Source organism: Gavia stellata, chromosome 20, assembly GCF_030936135.1.
Source record: "Gavia stellata isolate bGavSte3 chromosome 20, bGavSte3.hap2, whole genome shotgun sequence".
Taxonomy (NCBI): domain Eukaryota; kingdom Metazoa; phylum Chordata; class Aves; order Gaviiformes; family Gaviidae; genus Gavia; species Gavia stellata.
The window spans coordinates 16,041,335-16,059,544 of NC_082613.1; the positions used below are offsets into that span (position 1 = coordinate 16,041,335).

Here is an 18,210-nt window from a genome sequence, read left to right on the forward strand (position 1 = left end):
GTTAGTACAGGCCATTTAAATTATCTTTCTGTATCTTCTTTTACAGGCTAGTAGCAGAATGGAGACTTTCCCGAGGTGTTGAGGAGCAGACACAGGCTTTCTTTGAAGGTTTCAATGAAATTCTGCCACAACAGTATTTGCAGTATTTTGATGCTAAGGAACTGGAGGTAAAGGATTGCTTGGCTATTGCTAGATCCAGGTTGTTACACATGAAATACTTAAACTTCAGTCATTGTGTTGGAACAGCAGAACTCACTAAGGCTGACAGCTCTGTTTTATAGGGCATGTGAGGAAAACTTTATGGAGTAGTATCTGATTCGTCTGTTTCCCTTCATTTTCCTCTTTGCAGCCTGCTTAGGCGATTCTAAAGGCTAAGATTCTGCCAGTAGAAATTCCTTGTCGAATTGCTTTTGGAATCCTCGGCAATTTGATTTGCCTGTGTTCAAAGAATATGTGACTTGACAGAAAGGGAGATAAAACCAGATATGCAGTGGATGATTGCATATAGACTGGACCAGGTTCTAGATGGTTTTGATCTCTCAAAATTGCACTTTCTGAAGCATCGGTTCAATTTAAAAAGATAAAAACATAAAACCAAAACATCCTGTTCCTAGTGGAGAATTGTATGGCTGGGCAATGATAAACTGTTCCTGGCTTGGATGTCTAAATGTCTAAACTCCATTTTTCATGACAGAGATACTTTCTGTTTTGTGGCCTCTCCTAATACACTTCATGAGCAGTCATGATTCTTTGTTGTAGAAGTTTTGGATAAAGTTTAAAATTAAAAACAAGTATACTGTCATTGCAGATGCCTCTAAGGATGGGTGCAGTCAATGTTCTGTTTTTGCTATGTGGGAAGTCGTAGAAGGAAAGTCATAACTTCTACTCGTATTTTCATTTCCCTTTTTCTCCCCTAAAGGTGCTTCTCTGTGGAATGCAAGAAATTGATTTGAATGACTGGCAGAGGCATACCATCTACCGGCACTATACCAGGACCAGCAGACAGATAGTGTGGTTCTGGCAGGTTTGTGGACTTTGTTTTATTCTCAGACCAACAGAAGTTACAGAGCACAGAGCTACAGCTTAGTAAACAATAGTCAGAATTATTGAACACATCTGTAGTGTGTAAATATAAATTGTTACTGCTAATCCAGCTATTTGTAACAGTCATGTAATTTGTTAATCTATGGATGATGATGATGTGAAAACCTGAATATCAAACCTTACCTAAATGTTTATTTCAATTATTATTTTTCAGTTTGTGAAAGAAATAGATAATGAGAAGAGAATGAGACTCTTGCAGTTTGTTACTGGAACATGCAGATTACCAGTGGGAGGATTTGCTGACCTCATGGGTATGCATTAATAATCCTTCTAATGCATTAGATTTTTTTTTTTAAAGAACCAAGTTATAATTTTATGGACATTTTTAATGCATTATATTGAATGCTACTTTGTAAGTCCTGCATATACTTGAGCTCTGATGGAAAAAGAGATGGAGGGAATGTTTACACCTGTTGTATTGAGTTTCAAAATCACTTCAAATTTATGCATTTCACCACATGCATACTTTGATCTAGACGGAGTTGTATAGTGAAAGACAGATGTCTTTTTTCCAGGCGAGTAGTGGTAATCTTGTCTTGTGTTTAAGGCTTCAGTTGTCAGGTATTACGTACTGATACAAAGGTAGCTGGACCTATGCCTTGTTTATTTGAATTTGTTACAGGGAGCAACGGACCCCAAAAATTTTGTATTGAGAAAGTTGGAAAGGAAAACTGGTTACCTAGAAGTCATACCTGGTGAGTAGGTAACAAATTAGAATATTGCTATTGTTCTGGTTTTGCTGACAACAATCTACTTGGAGGTTTTAGTAAATGGGTAATAGATGTAAATAGTTGAGACTGTGTGAAAGCAAACACAGAGTTATATCAATAAACTTTGTTGTTGAATAATAGCTGAACTTCTGAAAAACTCCTGTGGCATGGAGTAGATTCCATTGTAATTTCCATGGATTTGTGTATTACTGAAAATTTGAAGTAATAAACAGTACTGTCTAAAGAGGTTGGGATTGATCTTTTGTTATCACTACGCTCCATCTTGATAGCGAAGAGCCACATTCGCACTCCCTCTTCCCTAGAGAAAAGGTAGCTTCTCCTCAGTTCGTGTTAGTGGTTAGTAAAAACACACATTTAAAATTTCTAGTTAACCAGCTAGGGAAAGTTAGTGAAACTTCTTACCAAGTACACTGCATTTCCAGAAAACTAGCGCTGTTCAAGTGCTTGAACTCTTAACTTTTACTCTCAGAAATATATAAATTTATGTCGGTAGTCAGCTTTTCACAGGGTATAAATGCAGGTATACCTGGATCTACACAGCAATGGATCTACACAGATCCATCTACACAGTAAAAAGTTTAATTACCCATATTCATAATGTATTTTTTTGTTGGTTTAATTATTTTTCTGTACTTAAGTTTTTTCTTTATTTTCAGTTTCAATCGCTTAGACCTTCCACCCTATAAGAATTACGAGCAGTTGAAGGAAAAGCTGTTGTTCGCAATTGAAGAAACAGAAGGATTTGGGCAAGAATAGCTTAGAATTTGCACCTTGAAGAACGTGAACTCAACACGATGTATGTTCTTCACTTCTTCTGCTTGTTGCACACTTCGTTGTAAAGTAGACTTGACTTGGATTTATTTAACAATACTAATGTATAGGTTAAATGGATGTTATCCTGAGGTTGTATCCACATTAACTCTGGATTTCTACTGAGCACTTTCAGAAATCAAATGAGCAATCAGATATGGCTACAAATGAATTATGACCTAAGTAGAAGTTTAATACAACTTTGGGCTCTGCTTTGTTTTACTATTCATTAATTAGAATGTGTCCTTAATGACTGACAGATTTTTAACAATAGTTTTGTCTTTCCTTTATAGTAGCATTTTTTGCTACTGATGCACTGGGAAGTTCATTGGTAGCTGCAATGCTGCAGCATCATCGTAAGCCTCTTTACAGCAGTGTTATTAAAGCCAGGTTGTAACCACCCTCTACGTACCGTGAGCAGATACATTGCTTGAGCTCTTTTTTCTAACTCAAGTGTGGCCAGACTGTTTTTTCCCTGCCTGGAGTCTGCTCACATGCCAGCTGGACTAAAGCTGCTGTTAAGGGGATGTCAAACTGTGGCACAAATCCAGGGCATAGCTCTGCTTTATTTTTTCTCAATCCTGCTAATTTCAGCAAAATAGACACCTGCCCAAAGTTGTTGGAACATTTCTGTGTGCCCTCAGAAGAATTTTGATCTTTTTCTGTGTAACGCATTTAACTTTTAAATCAATATTAACACTGTGGTACGTCACTTGTTTTGCAAAAGACAAGACCGCCTGGGATTGCACTGACTCCATTTAGATTCCTGTTTGCAGACTGATGTTTCTTGTCAGAAGTGTTAATGGACATTATTCTCAGTGTTATTCTTACATGTTGCAGTCAGTTTGCTCTGAAGACTTTATTGGGTTCTCAGGAAGAGGTACAAAACAACTGGATTCAGAAAATGATAATACTTATCATTTTTGCTGATGAACTGATAGGCAATACTGGCCAAAGCTAAGAGGATTAGAAAGTTCAGACACAGATTACAGATTTTTGAAGAGCTGGAGCATCAGTAAATAGTTCTATAAAGATTGAAACTCAAGTTTTTGAGGGAGGTTTCTAAGCTAATTCACCCTAAGCTGCTTATAGCGAGTAACTTTTGTAGTGAGTTCTAAACCTTTTACTTCCTGCTAGAATCTGTTAATATTCAATTCTCTTCTGGTTTACAAAAACATTTGGCATTTTACTGCTCCTTTAGACTGAATGCACTTTTTGGGTATGGTCAGCTCTTTCCCTATCTGAAGGGAGGAAAGCAAACTTCAATGAGGAGAGCTGTTAGCCATAGTAAGAAACATGACGCTTGAAATAGCATGTAGCACATATTAAAGCATAACTGCAGCTCAAAGCATTGGGAGAGGAGCTGTTTTTAAGAGGCTTCTAGATACCGGAGCTGAAACAGGACAGTGGGAAACTGTAAAACTGAACTTCCAGTGTTGAAAAAACTGTTTCTTTCCGGCTGTCCCTTCTCTCTAAACTGTAAGAGGGAAAAACTGGTTCAGGCCTAAGATGAACCAAGACACTACAGTTTTTAACTGACTTCAAGAGTTTTTTCAGGTCATACAAAGTGATACGTGTTTATTGGAAGGCAGAATGATTAGACATTAGAGTGAATAGCTCTTTTGTCATGCATATTCGAAGAAAGGCAAGGAAGAGAGTTTCTGATGGTGTAGAAATGACCCTCTTTTACAGTCTCATTGATGGTGAGAGCTAACCTGACTTCATGGTTTTACTAGGAGGAAAATCTGCCAACTTCAAAACATTTGATGGCTATATTACAGTATACAGCTCATGAGGAGAAGAAAAGCCTTATAAATATTTTCTGTTTATATTAATTTCTACAATGAAATGTAGTTATCTAACATATTTACAAGAGAGACTAAATTAAGCAAGATAATGCAAGATTAAGCTATGAAAAATAGTCTGTGTTCTGCATAATGCTTTATGATTCATGTAGGGAACCTAGAAATATTGTTAATGTATAAATATCACCCAAAAGGCTTTCAGCCCTATATTTTTAAAATAAAGAATAGTTATAATTGAAATAGCCTTAGCCCTAGTTCTATAGGGTATGGCTGTTTAATATTTTTATGGTTGAAATGTTTAGTTCAGGAAAAAGGTAAATGCTTGTATATATTTTTGCAGTCTGGGATTCCACTTATTCCATTTTTCTTTCTTTAATTTAAATGGCATGTTTATATGTCTTTTCTGCTGTATTAGGATGGGGGAAAGGGGGCTGGATATCCCAAGCACCAGATACGATTTTAAAATACTGCAAATAAAGAATTCGGGGGGGGGGGGGAATCTGTGAAACATCGGATTTGGCTAAAATATAAAAAATTTAAAGCAACTTTACTGTGTTAAATTGGCAGTATTTCCAAAGTCAGAGGTTAAGATGACTTGGGCATTTTACTTCATGAGCATTGTGAATGCTAACAAATCTGTTAATTTTTTACAGCATGTTGTGTAGAAATAAAAAGGAATTAATATAAGCCACTGGTGCACTTTTCTGTTCTTTATGCGGATCTGGTGAAAACAACATGTGGCTGAGCCCACAGCATCTGGTATCCCAGATAACAGGTTATTGTGAATCGGACTTACAAGTAAGATTTTCAGCAGGGCTTAATCAATTTGCCTCACACTACTTCAACTGATTTAGCAGCTTGAGCTGCATAAATTCATAGTATGTCACAAATGTATATTCATAGGCAACTGTCAATTGATCCTAATTTTCAAGTATTAAAAGAACTTTTATTTTAGAATTTTGCCTTATGAGAATGACATGAGAAAATTAAATGCTGAGCCGCTGATCTAAGAATTAACAAAGCCTTATTGTTCTGGGTAGCTCAGGAAATGTTAATATACTAATGAAATGCACAGAAAATGCGTCATGTCTTCATGTGATCTAGTATGGAAGTTGTTTTTTTTTAATCCAGCTGCTTGTGTTTAAAAAAAAATGCTTTTTTTATTATTCTGAGAAAAGTAAAACAAAAAAAAGCAAGCAAAAAAAAATATTAAATGAGCATTTTTATTACATGCTGCACTGGATTTGTAATCTCAGCTCTCTCTGTTTTATTGGTATCTCCAGCCCCCTTTTTGTGGTGTCTTTTAATTTTCTTCAAGAATCACTGTTTGTGTATATGTGGTCTAGTGAATGCGTAAATAAACTGGGATCAGCAGCACTGGATTGTAAAATACTGTACTGAAATTCATTGTTGAAATTTCCTTGCATTGTAATTTCAAATACTCAGGTAACTGTAACAGTATCTCAGTAAGTCAAATACTTTTATAAAACTACTTAAAGAGCTGGTAGTCTCGTCGTTATTCCTTCTGTGTTATGAAGCATCTGTGTGCAAATAAATTGTCTGTCTGCTCTTCTGGGGGTGATGGGTTAGGCTGTCTGACGTTGTCCTTCTAGCAAAGTTCTTCAGGAATGTTTCTTTCCTGACACCTCTTCTGACATTGTTGATTGCATTGGAAATTCATCAGGAGATTTCAGCCACAGCTGCCTTTGTGACTGGTTAGAAACTGCAGATAAAACAGTTCCTGAATTTTAGTGCTCGTGGTCCTGGGAATGCTGCCCCAAGGAGGCAGTGAGGCTGCTGGTCTGTTAGCGGTGGTAATCTGTGGGAGCCACAGCTTTAACGTTCTCTTGTACCGCTATTGCAGTGATAATGAAAATGAGGTAGGACTGTGGAAGTTTGTGTGTTCTTTTCTGTTTTTAAGAATGACAGGGTGACAGGAAAAAAGCTCGGATGAGACTGACCAGCCTTGTAGTTACCCTGATCCTCCTCCTTGAAGGGAGAAGTGGTGTTTACATTCTTCCTGTCATCAGGAACCTCTCCTGGTCACCATGACCTTTCAAAGAGAATTGAGATCAGCTTTGCAATGACACTGGCCACCTCCCTTGGTGCTCACGGGTACATCCCATCAGGGCTCGTGAACTTGCTTATGTCCAGTTTGTTCAAATGTTCCCTAAACCCATCCTCCTCCACCGAGGATCATCTTCCTTGCCGCAGACCTTCCCATTGGGTTTTCACTCTGCTTCCTTTCCCAGATGTTCACACAGGCTTGGTTATACAATTTTATTAGTAGCAGCAAATCCCAAGTATGCTTTTCTATGCCAAGTAAATAGGTGCAATAATAATTCCCTTTTTTTCTGCAGCAAGGGAGGTTAGTTTTGAGTTGCTCCCTCCATGCTTTGGATGAAATCACTTGAAAGCATGCCAGTAAGTTGTGTAAACCCAAAATTTGACACTGCTTTGGGTAGTTATAGGTTAGTACAGCTATGAGGATATTTCATATATATCTGAAGTTAAAAAAAAGGGGGGGGCGGGCAAAAAACCCCAAACAGAATCACAATGCAATGCATGAGAAATGTATGGTATGATAAACGTACAACTCGGTTACGCCATTGCATTAGTTCCTTGCTATTTTCTTCTATGATGATGTGGCTGATGTCAGTACCAGTCCTGGGTGGGGTTATTGATGGTTTTGTACACAGCAAGATGGGAGTGCTTGTGTAGTTTAAACAAAACCCTCTTTGCTTTAGGTCTCTGATCGCAGCTGTGCACCTATTGACCGAATCATACCATCAGTGGTGGGGCTGGAAGTTGAATCAGGCTATGGTAAAATGATTTTCTGTAGCCAAGCTTTAAAACTTAATGCTGGACTAGTAAGAGAGATCAGAATTTGCATTAATCAGGTTGCAGAGCTGTAAACATCCACTAGAAGAGAAAACAGCCCTATCTCTTGGATCCTAAAGAAGGATTTGTTCCTGATCTCTGAAGATGCCAGATCCCATGTCCACTCTCAACCTATCAACTCTACAGTAGTGCACAAACAACAGGGTTCGTTGGAGAATCTCCTGTTTTCTCTGAGCAGAAAGTAGTCCCTGCCAGATTTGAAAGACCAGTGAGCTTATCTGTCATGTGAAATCCTGGTTTTCACTGCATCTTAGAAAAAAAAATGAAAACACTTTATGTTTCTACTTTTTACCCAACAACTACCTGCTTTCTGTAACTGCTGCGAGGAGCTGAGTGTTCGCTGAACGTCACCTTTTTGCTTGCGGGGCTGCAACACTGAAAGCAGCAACAACGAATTCAAGCGGAGAATGGGTTCTGGATGAAAGGGGGAAGGTAGCAACTGCTATTGCTGTGTACATGTAATACCAACCAGGGCCACCTTTGATACAGTTCTCCGGTGTGTTGCTTTGCCTTCAGAACACCGGGCGGCCCCGGCCTTGCCCAGGACGGGCGGGGCAGAAGGCAGCATTACCCCTGGGGGGTGACAGTCGGTAGGTTCTCGGGTGTCCCCGAGCCCCGCTGTCTCAGGGGTGCGCGACGCCTGCAAGGCCCTTCCCCGCTCTGCCCGGCGCCTCTCCTCGTCTCGGGGCCTGCAGAGGCATCTGAGGCGTCTCGGCCGGGGCGGGGGGGGCAACTCTTCCCGCCCCCTTCACTTGATCTGAGGGATGAAGTTGCGAGGGTTTGCACTAAAGGCCCTTACACGGGATCAGCCGCCCGACGGGCGCCAAGCGACGGCTTCCCGGGAGCAGCGCCCGGGCCCGGCGGCGATGGAGGAGGAGGGGTGGGTGGGTGTATGTGTGTTTACGCGGGACCGCCGGTACTGGGCCTCACCCCCGCCGTGGCACAAGTGCTTCCGGGGCAGGGCGCAGGCCGTGGCGCCCGGCCCGCAGCTCCTCCCCGCGGATTGGCGGAGTGGGCGGCGCATGCGCGCGGTGCGGTGACTGGGCGGAGAGGCGGCGGCTCGAGATGGTGGGTGAGGTGGCGGCGGGCGCTGGGGGCTGCCCGGGCCGGCGGGAGCGGGGCCTTGGCTCCACCGCGGGGCCGGGGCCCGGGTGGGGGCGGCGCGTCCCCTCCGGCGCTGCCCCGGGACCGGGCGGGAGGGCCCTGTGCCGCCTGGGGAGGCGCCGCCTCGCTCGCCCGGCCCTGGGGCGGCTCCGGCGTGGGAAACGCCCGTGCTCGCGCTACCGCGAGCGCCCGCCCTGCAGCGGGGCGGAGAGGAGCGCTCCCAGGAACCCCTGGGCCAGAGGGGCTGCCCCCGCCCGGGCGGGTGTCCGGCCGTCCGGTGTCCTGCACCGAGTAAAAACGAGCCCCGTTGTGGGCGGTTTCTGATCTCTCTCCGGTTTCTCTGACCCCCCCCCCGGTTCCGCATGGGTTTCGTTCCTGGGCCGGGAGCGCGCGGGGGTGGCCCTGGTGTTCTGAAGTGGGGGTCTGGCCGGTGTTCCGCACGCCAACCGCTGGGTCGGGCGGCTCGGGAGGCCCCCGCGGTGTGGCAGAGGGGTTTCACCGCGGCGGCTGAGCTGGGCCTGCCGGGCAGCGCGGGCCGAGGGCTCCTGTCCCAGAATCACCGCCGTGCGAAGCGTATCATTCCCATAAACCTTCCATTAATTCCCTTAAGCGCTGAAATGCACTATGTGATGGCAGGCTGAAGATACGTTCAGAGGAAAATGTTTGCGTCTCTTACGGCTACCAGCTTACCATTCCTAACGCCGAAAGCAATCAGGAAAAAAGACTGTTTTAAAACAACTGGCTGTTTAATGTTCTGTGGAACCTGGAACGTATTTATTTTATTGTAATTGTATTGGAGGTTGCTCCCTGTTCAGATGTATTCCTGGCTAGCACACATCCATGAAATTGGGGATCAAAATACGTGGAAAAATTTCTGATGAAATAAATACTGACCTAAGTTGTAGATGGAAAATTGAAATGGTCTAATAAGACATGGCTTTTAGGCAAACCTAGGAGTTAAAGCTTTCTAGATGAAAACGGGAAGATGAAGGCTACTGTTGTACGTACAGCAAAGGTTATATAAGAGCAAATTGGTGATGGAGGAGTATTTATTCTCCTTTTCCAGAATCTCCTTGCCCGTATGCTGTCTCCTGGAGTTATTCAGCCCTTTACTAAGATAGTTTTTGTTTGTTTCACAAGTTATAAGTATTATTTTTTGCTCAGTCATATTTTTACTGGTCTGGTGAGTTGAACAGGCTTGTGGAGGTGTTGGACAAGCCCCAGAGCTAGTGTGTGTGAAGTGGTGCGTGTGTATCGGGGAGTAAGAACAGGAGGATCTGGACCTCCCCGTGTCAACAGCAGTGAACTGTTGTGAGTTAGATTATTTGTTGGTTGTTGGAAGAAATTAAAGATTGGTGTTGTTCTGTATGGATGCTTCTTTGCACCTAAATAGGTTTGTTAAGGTCCAATGAAGGAAAGTATTTAACGAATCAGGACTTAAATACTGCTAGTGAGAAGTTAGGAAATTCTTTCAGACTTAACAGGGTGCCACCGTATTTCTCTCAGCATTTGTACACCCCGTAGTTTGTTCTTTGTTTCACCTCCCTTGTTTTCCATTTGAAAATAGTCCGGCATTCAGAAATAATCAAGAGCTTTGTTGAAAAGACTGAGTTTTCCTATGCTGGATGAGACAGAAAAAACTGCTTCATAAAGACAAACTCAGGTGGTACTACCTCTTATCAGCAACAGTTCACGTTACTCTGAGCTACTTATACTAACGGCACCCTGCAGAAAGTTTGCTAGTAGTTCTGAGGCTGAGGCCATGTTGTTTTGTTTGGACAAGTCCTCTTCCCAGGCCACAGGGCTTATAACATAACTGTGCTCATCTGCTGTGGGGTAGAAGTGGAGAGAGGGTTGTTCACAGGTCCTAAGAAACACAGCCATGTTGGCCAAATGCCCCGTGTAGGTCTCACCTTTCCCGAATACAGGTGATTCCTGTCTTCCCTCCTAGACTGTTTCTGTGGGACTCTGTCTTGCAGAATCTGAAAGATGCTGCATGTCTCTGTTTCCTTTAACGAGAATAAAAAATGCCAAATATTCACCCAGCTGTGGAAGACAGCTCAGGTGCTGAGGTTTTATGACCCTGTTAAAGAACCCAGAGTTAAATTTTGATTGCTGTCTTGTAGCAATGGGAGTTGTGCAGAAGGGTTTGAAACCTCTTCTGAAGTTGATGGTGATTTTTACAGAGAAGGCAAAGGGACTACTGCCTTGGCCTTCAGTTTTCATTTTTCCTTTTTGTTTTTAAGTTGATTTCGCAAAGTTGTAAATTATTGTTAGCGGTTGTAATTTTGTAGCTATCCCAGCACAAACCATAATTATAAATAGCATTTATTCATTGTTTTTCCCCTCACTGCTCTTATTTGTAATTGCTCTTAGCATTCATTTGATAAAAGGGAAGGTAGTCTTGTACCCAGAATGTATCTTTTTCTACTTTTTTAATAAATTCCATGTACATTTTCATACATGATTTTTGCTCGACACCTGAATTGTAGCAGTCTGACTAAGCAGTCTTCCAGTTGCAAGCCTACAGTAAGGAACTGATGCGTGAGGTTGCGGGAGGGTTGGGGAGGAGGAGGGAGGGAATGATTAGAGGGGAGTTCCAAGTTTCCACAAGCTTATAATCACAAATGAGCAAAGAGCAAAGACAGATGGAAGACAACTGAAAAGGTCATGCAGAAAAGGTAGTACCAAAGTACAGACACTTCGCTGTATAGAACAGTGTTGGTAGTATCTGTTTGAATGATCTTTGTGCAGCTTTATTTTCAGACACGTTATTACAAAGCTTTGGTGGAAGGCAAATAGCAGCTGTAATCTTCTATTGATCTGTGCTTTCTCTGTTTGCAGGCTGAGGTGGAAGAAACACTGAAGCGAATTCAGAGCCAAAAAGGAGTGCAAGGAATTATTGTCGTTAATTCTGAAGGTACCGTGTTGGTCTCAGTTTTCTGAGGTACAACTTACTCTAAACATGCACTTTAAGGACCGCTGATTGTACTACTTGCATTTAGATTACAGGCTGACTTTAGCAAAGGTTTTCCTGTAGCCAAAGCAGATAATAGTTAGGATACAAGAGAAAATTGGATTCCCATTTCTGCTTTTTTGCAAGCTTACCTTATTATTTTAGGAAATAAATAAAATAAATTGCAAAAGCTTAGAAATATTTGCGTTATGCCAGTGTTTGAGACTGTGTTCTGTCAAAGCCTTTGTCAATAGCACTAAAAGTTCTCATGACATCTGAAATCTCGCTGCTGTACATGCCTGGAATGCTGCTGTCTCGGCAGACTCGAGTCGCTTAGCGGCTGTCTCATGCTGCTGGCCTCATGAGACTCATAAGCTGGTTGTCTCTTGTTGGAGTCACGGAAGAGTCCAACAGAGCAGACTTGTTCAGTGCACTCTAAATACATTGTGAGGAGCCCAACTTCTTAAAATTGTGTGATTATCCATTTAAATTGAATATTTCCTAGAAATAAACCTTAGAAAAGATGACAGATAGCAGCTATGTATAAATATACTGAAGATCAGATCATTGCGTACTTGTATGCAGCTTGCGTTCCTGCTTGCTGCTTTTCCATAATAGTAATGGATTGTGCTTTTCAGGCTGAAGCTGTGCTTATTTGAACATACACCTGCAGCAGTTCTTCTGCCATGCCAGTATTTGGTAGTTGGCTGCTGCATTTTTCTGACAGGTGAGCTGAATTTTGGCTGGCTTTTTGTGGGAGAACGTATCTAACTGGTGGCAGAAGTGTAAGGGAGGGAAAGCTCTGGCCAAACAGTATCAGTGTGTCTGCCCTCTTGGCTGGTGCACAGGAATTGAACCAGGGACCTCACAGGACTGCATCAACTCTTATGGCTAAATGTTGGAGCCTCAGCTGTGTGATGCAGCAGCTGATATCCTCTATAATCAACACCTAGCTTACTTGAATATCATTTAACTGTGATGTTCAGGAGCCTTTCTGAAAGGAAAAGCTGTCCCCAGTCAGGAGAACAAAATTGAGACATTGGTATTTCCTCTCTCCCCCCAAGATATTTATTGTTGTTATTATTTATTTCTATTTATAAATCTCATAAATAAACAAATAAATGAAAAAGCAAAACTAAAGCACTGATGCTACTAGAGGTAAACAGTTCTTCTCACCTACACCTGTGGTTCCAGATCTTAGCCTTTCCACATCTTATTTCTGTTTGTGTTTTTCTTTTAAGCATTTAAAAAAAACATTTCCTAATCCCTGATGTAGTGACAACATCTGCTTAGGTTACACAGCCACCCCAGTTGGACCTGGCGATGCCCAAGGCGGAGTTAGTTCTAGAGTTTTGTCACTGATCCTTGCTGTCCCCTGTTTCTTGCAGGTATTCCTATCAAAAGTACTATGGACAACTCCACAACGATTCAGTACGCAGGCCTCATGCACAGCTTCATCATGAAGGCGAGGAGCACTGTGCGAGACATTGATCCCCAGAATGACCTCACGTTCCTGCGGATCCGCTCCAAGAAAAATGAAATCATGGTTGCACCAGGTAAAAGTGAGTGGGGTGAAAGCAGGCATCGGGGAATCCAGCAGAATTCTTTTCTCCTGAGATTGACACTGTCAGCCTGAGAGGAAAGTCCCGCCTGCTGCTTTTATTCAAATTGTATAATCTTTTCTTTTCCAAGAAGCTGTTTTGCTTTCTTCAGAGTTGAAAGCTTTTATCATTGACCTAAAATTGCTTTTTGATGTTTGAATGTAGGAAATCACTTTCCTCAGCCTCTTGCGCTTTGTGTTTTTCAGTATAAAACCACAAGAGTTGGAAAGGAATATGTTTTGAGGGCAGTTTCAGTTCAGCACTGTAGACTAAGTGATAAAGCAAAACAGTCTAATAGGTTTTCCAGTTCAGAGAAAAGTAATAGAGCATATTGTAGCTGTAATCATGAGTCGTAGAACCTCCTTTTCAGGAAACATCCTCAGTATTTCATCAAATTATGAAACGGGAAGCAATGAGATGAGTACAGTTCACCAATGTGGCAGGAACTCTGCTTTCTTCCTTCACACTGCATCGGCTCCGTGGTGCTGATGGAGAGGCAAAGGAGGGGATAGCAGCTGCAGTAGCCTGCTCCGCAGGGACTGGTCAAGGCAGGTCTTAAGACAGGCTCTGGGGTTCATGCTGAGGCAGCCTCTGATTTCCATATGAAGGATGAAAAGAGAGGAATAAGCATTGCTCCAGAAAAAATGCCGCTACGGACACTGCAGCCCAGCAGTCTGCCTGTGAGAGAAGGGAAATCACTATCTTGCACCACCTATTTTGATTCCATCCTTGCATGTGCCAGTTACTATTATTTCCAAGGCAGAAACAAGACTTAAATTCAGTTGGCTTGGGAGCATGCAGGTTCTAGAGCTGAGACTTTTTCTCAGTAAGACTCATAAAAATAAGTGATCTGACATGCCAAGCCTGTTCTGCTCATGGAGAATGAATGTCAGGACTCGGTAGTTCCCACAGTGTATCAGCGAGATATGAAAAAATGTTGAAATTTACTTTTGCTGTGAACAAATATCAGCAATGAAAGAATAATTTATTTATTTTTTTTCTCCAGATAAAGACTACTTCCTGATTGTCATCCAGAATCCAACTGAATGATTACACTGACTTGGTCTGTTTTTTTCCCTTCACCCAACTGTCTTTTTAATTTAATGGTAAAGAATAGAGCATTAGTGTTAACTCTGCTGTGCCACTTCAGTAATGTCTGGAAAAACAAAAGCTGGTGTTTTTGTTGTTTATAAACAGAAAAAGTGGCGCTTTTTTTGTATCACAAGTCATTTTGAGGAGAAGTTGGTGAATTAGAAACAGGCAGTAAAAAATGCAACAGATTCTTTTAATAGTTAAGAAGATAATATAATATTAATGTTCTAAAAAAGATTATTCTTTGTATGTTTCCAAGCTTCTGTCACCACTATTTGAGATACGCTTTTACACTGTTACTTTTGAATGACTGTAAATATGAAACTTGCCTATCCTCTAGTTCTGGCTTATTCTGTTGGTTTTACAAGTTACTTTGAAAAAGTCTGGCCATATCAAATTAAATAGTGTCATCAGTGACTGGTCTTGTCTTCCGTGTTTTCCTTCTGAAGGTTTTAATTATTCTCACGATTGACTGAGTTTTTCTTCAAAAAATAGAACCTTCCTACGACTATTTTTACTCACCTGTTGCTTTCTCTAAACAAGCGTTTAGTCTAAGTGCATGTGCAGTGTACTCATAATTGCCTCCTATGTTGGAGCAGTTTCCTACCACTTTTTGTTTCAGACAGGGAAGTGTTGTGGCTAAGTAAGGCCATCAAGACTGCCTGTTGGAGCTCCCATACTGTCGCAATTCAGTAGCCAATTTGATCTGTATCTTCCTTTAGTAATTTTTTATTGATGGCCATTAAGGAGAAAAAAGGTCACCTGGTTCCTCCAAAATAACAAAGGGGTTATTTTTGTAGCCTTGAAAGAGCCTTGTAGTTGCATGCAGAGCTCAAGAATCTGTGCACAATGTCTGCGCTGAAGATGCTTGTCAGGTGTGTGACAGACACAACTCTGGCTTGTACCAAAGAGCCTTGGTGATGTGCAGAACATCGCAGCTCAGATTCAGAAATGATGCGTATTGTCTTGCAGTGCATTTTCTTTGTGGACTCGGGTAGCTCAGTACAGCTACCTGCCGCAGCAGGGAGCGGTGCTCAGGGAGCCTGGTTCCTTCCCCGGTCTCGTCCCACGGAGAAGGGGGGCTTGCAGGTAGTGTAGCTGCCTGCTTGTGCTTCAGCCTCCTCACACGTCTGGCCTCACACTGCTTGTGACAGAAGTGTTTTACCAGCCTGAAAAGGAATTTCTCCCAAAGCGCACCTGAGAAAGAGGCACGGCCTACAGACATGAAACGTACCGTATGATTAAAGAAAGAACCTAGATTGAGTAACTGAAGTTTTGTTAGGGGATGCAGTTTCTTGTGCTGGTGAGGGATCACTCCTGACTCGTGTATCTGTTAGCAGAAGTGTATAGCCTGGGTGTTTAGCCCTGCTCTTTCAAAATTACAAGTAGTAGTAGGAACATATGATACTGTCCAGTTCTACACCGAGGAGCAGACTAAGAATTTCTGGGTGATCTCAGCAGGTGAGGGGGTATTCCAGGCACTTGGCTGCTGGGCAGTTTTGGAGTCTTTAGTAAAGATGTCGGTGTTGACTCGGACACTTTCTGGATTTCAGAGCACAAAGTGATGGGGTGATTCGTGGTGACTCAAACAGCTAAGATAACCTGTATGTTCAGTGTTTGTTTCCTGTGCATTTTCAGACTTGGGCATTAATTTATAGACTGTGTCTAATTTTTTAGGTAGTGTTTATGACTATGAAGGTCAGAAATGCTTTTTGAGATCTGTAAAGTGGTCAGTCTGCAGCATTTGGGTGAGGATGCTTTACGGTATTTTGGGTATCTCAGCTGCCATCGTGACTCAGTGTTGGCTGTTACTCAGTTTATAAACTCTCCCATTAGCGTGTCTGCCCACACTAAATTGGTGTAGCCTGGGGATCACAGTTTGTGCCAAGAAGTGACTGACGTAGGCATCCGTCTCCTCCTAGTCTCCTCCTAGTCGTAGAAAGGTAACTGACAGATAACTTACATAGCATGTGTTCACTGGCCCTTTTATTATTGAGCCTTGGTTTAAGCCATGCCATCAAACCAATGAATGGGGTTTGAAATCATGCTCTGCTTTTGGAGTGGTTCCTGTTACACAGCAGCTTAGGTAATGCATGTCATCTGTCATGATTTAATTGAATGTTGTCTCCAAAAAAATGATCTCCAGCAAGCTGAAGTCTCTGGATAATAACTGAATAGTGAGGCAAGGCAGAAAACAAGTCACGTGTTTCACCTCCTCTGACTTTTGTTGTTCATAGCCAGAGAAGTATTTCCCTGGAGGTGGTGACCTGCTGACGTATTTTGGCTTTCCCTAGTAGGTGGCAGTGTCACTCTTCCGAACAACGAAGAATTTCTTTAGTGTCCTGCATTCTTTTGGACACTTCCTTAAGGACAGCTGTCCTACCAGTGGTTTTGTGTTGTATCTGAGTTTGGGACAGAGAGTGGTGAGGTGTTTTGGGTTTTTTTTAAACAAGCTGTAATAAATAACCCTATTGCAAAACTAAGATTATGCCCATTTTCTGCGTTGTGTTGAGACCATAAACTTGCAGTGAAATTACGGAGTTCCTGGTATATGCTGATTGTTTGGGGGTTTGGAGGGGCTTTAATGGTTGGTTCAGGGATTTTTTGGTTTTGTTTTTTTTTAAGGATTGTTAGCAGTCTGAGTTGAAATATACTCAGGAGTTTAAATAAAGGGGTCTCAAAGAAGCTGGTTTTGGAGTCTGGAGCCAGAGCTTGTCAAATCCATCTGGTCAAGGCAGGGCCTTGCATATGCCATGCTAGTGCTACCTTTACACTAGCATTCAAAGTTAATTCAGATGTTTTTTTAAAAAAGGGGAAGAGGTGGATGAAGCTGAAGAACAACAACTTCCATTTAGATACTTACTATGGAGAAAAAGTCTCTTATTTGTATCGGGAGCATCAGAGAGTCGCAGAGATCTGACTGGAAGCCATTCCTCTGTATGCAAGTTAGGGGAGGATTTCACTTTTCCTGAGTTATCTTAAAGAGGGTCAAGAGATGGGATGAAGTTCTACTTCTTGTCCTGTGTTTGTGGAGTCTGGGCCTAGTCATTTGTATGGTAAAATTACTGTCAAATTGAGGAAGAATAGAAAAATAGGCATTATGGTTCTGGTTGTTTTTAATAGCCAGAAAGCACAACGAGGTGGTTCAAAGGAGGGCTTGAATGACTTTGCGATCTGTGCCCTAAAGCTGCTTTGTGTTGTGCCTGGAGACTGGCCTAACTGGCTGTCTTGGAGAAGTCAGTTTTGATGGATCCCCCTCTGAAGGCAGAGGAAGCATCTGCTGCCGCGATGTGGAAATCAAACCCTAATGCATTAAGCTAACGAAAGGAAGTTTGAGGTATGGCTCTGGGCTGTGAACAGCAGCGCTTGAGGCCCAAGGATGTGCTCTCTTATGCTGACTCTGCTCCGAGGTGAGGCTCTGACAGAGGAATGGAGGTGATAACACATTAATGCTGCAAAAGCTGGGCTTGTAGAAACTCATCTATGGATCTTAGAGCAGCTCCCTTAAGCTACTCCAGCTTGTGTTCGCTCCAGCGCCCTCCCAAGCAACGATTCGTCTGCCTGAGCTCTGATTGTGCAGCGCTCCTCTTCACATTTATGTTTGATCTTAACACTTTTGTTATGTATAGCTACATTATAGGGGATGAAAGTCTGGCATAGATAGTTACACCAATGTAGGCTGGTCTTACGTTAGTAGAGCTGGAGCAGCTCCTTGAACCAATATAATCTGTAGGAAAAGCTGTGGCAGCTGGGGTGTGCAGGGGCTGACAAACAGCGCTGTGTCAGCAGAAGCCTGAGCATCAACACGATTTCTGTTGACAAAAATACACTTCCTTTACCACCGTGACAGGATTCCTTCGGGGAGGTTTCCTCCCGCTAGCATGGTTTCGCAAGCATCCAGGGGTGCTTATTATCAGTGGTGTTTACCCTGTAGGAACGCTGGCATGTGTAAAACTTGTCGTTGATCCTAGGTCATGTTAGGACAGCTTGCTGGTGCTGGGGTGATGCAGCTGGTTCCTTCCATCTTCTTTAAACCTTTGATTGATCTGGGTTTTTTTGGATCTCCAGTGCACCTCCTTAAATAAGGACTTTTGCCAATGACATCA

The 18,210-nt window shown here is 42.4% G+C and overlaps 2 protein-coding genes across 2 annotated transcripts in view; both read left to right on the top strand.

Moving 5' to 3' along the window:
- ITCH (itchy E3 ubiquitin protein ligase) overlaps nt 1-3,717 on the top strand; it is a 61,286-nt gene extending 57,569 nt beyond the window's left edge. Inside the window, exons 20-24 of the mRNA XM_059827354.1 lie at nt 47-167; nt 920-1,024; nt 1,259-1,355; nt 1,727-1,799; nt 2,492-3,717. Of these exons, the coding sequence (XP_059683337.1) occupies nt 47-167; nt 920-1,024; nt 1,259-1,355; nt 1,727-1,799; nt 2,492-2,591 (496 nt within the window). The 3' untranslated portion in view covers nt 2,592-3,717. The remainder of the gene's footprint in view (nt 1-46; nt 168-919; nt 1,025-1,258; nt 1,356-1,726; nt 1,800-2,491) is intronic.
- A 4,680-nt stretch (nt 3,718-8,397) lies between these two features.
- Nucleotides 8,398-14,521, top strand: DYNLRB1 (dynein light chain roadblock-type 1). Its single transcript, XM_059827269.1, has 4 exons — nt 8,398-8,419; nt 11,300-11,375; nt 12,800-12,967; nt 14,019-14,521. Exons 1-4 carry the CDS (start codon nt 8,417-8,419, stop codon nt 14,060-14,062), a joined length of 291 nt encoding a protein of 96 aa, XP_059683252.1. The 5' UTR covers nt 8,398-8,416; the 3' UTR covers nt 14,063-14,521.
- Nucleotides 14,522-18,210: the final 3,689 nt, after the last annotated feature.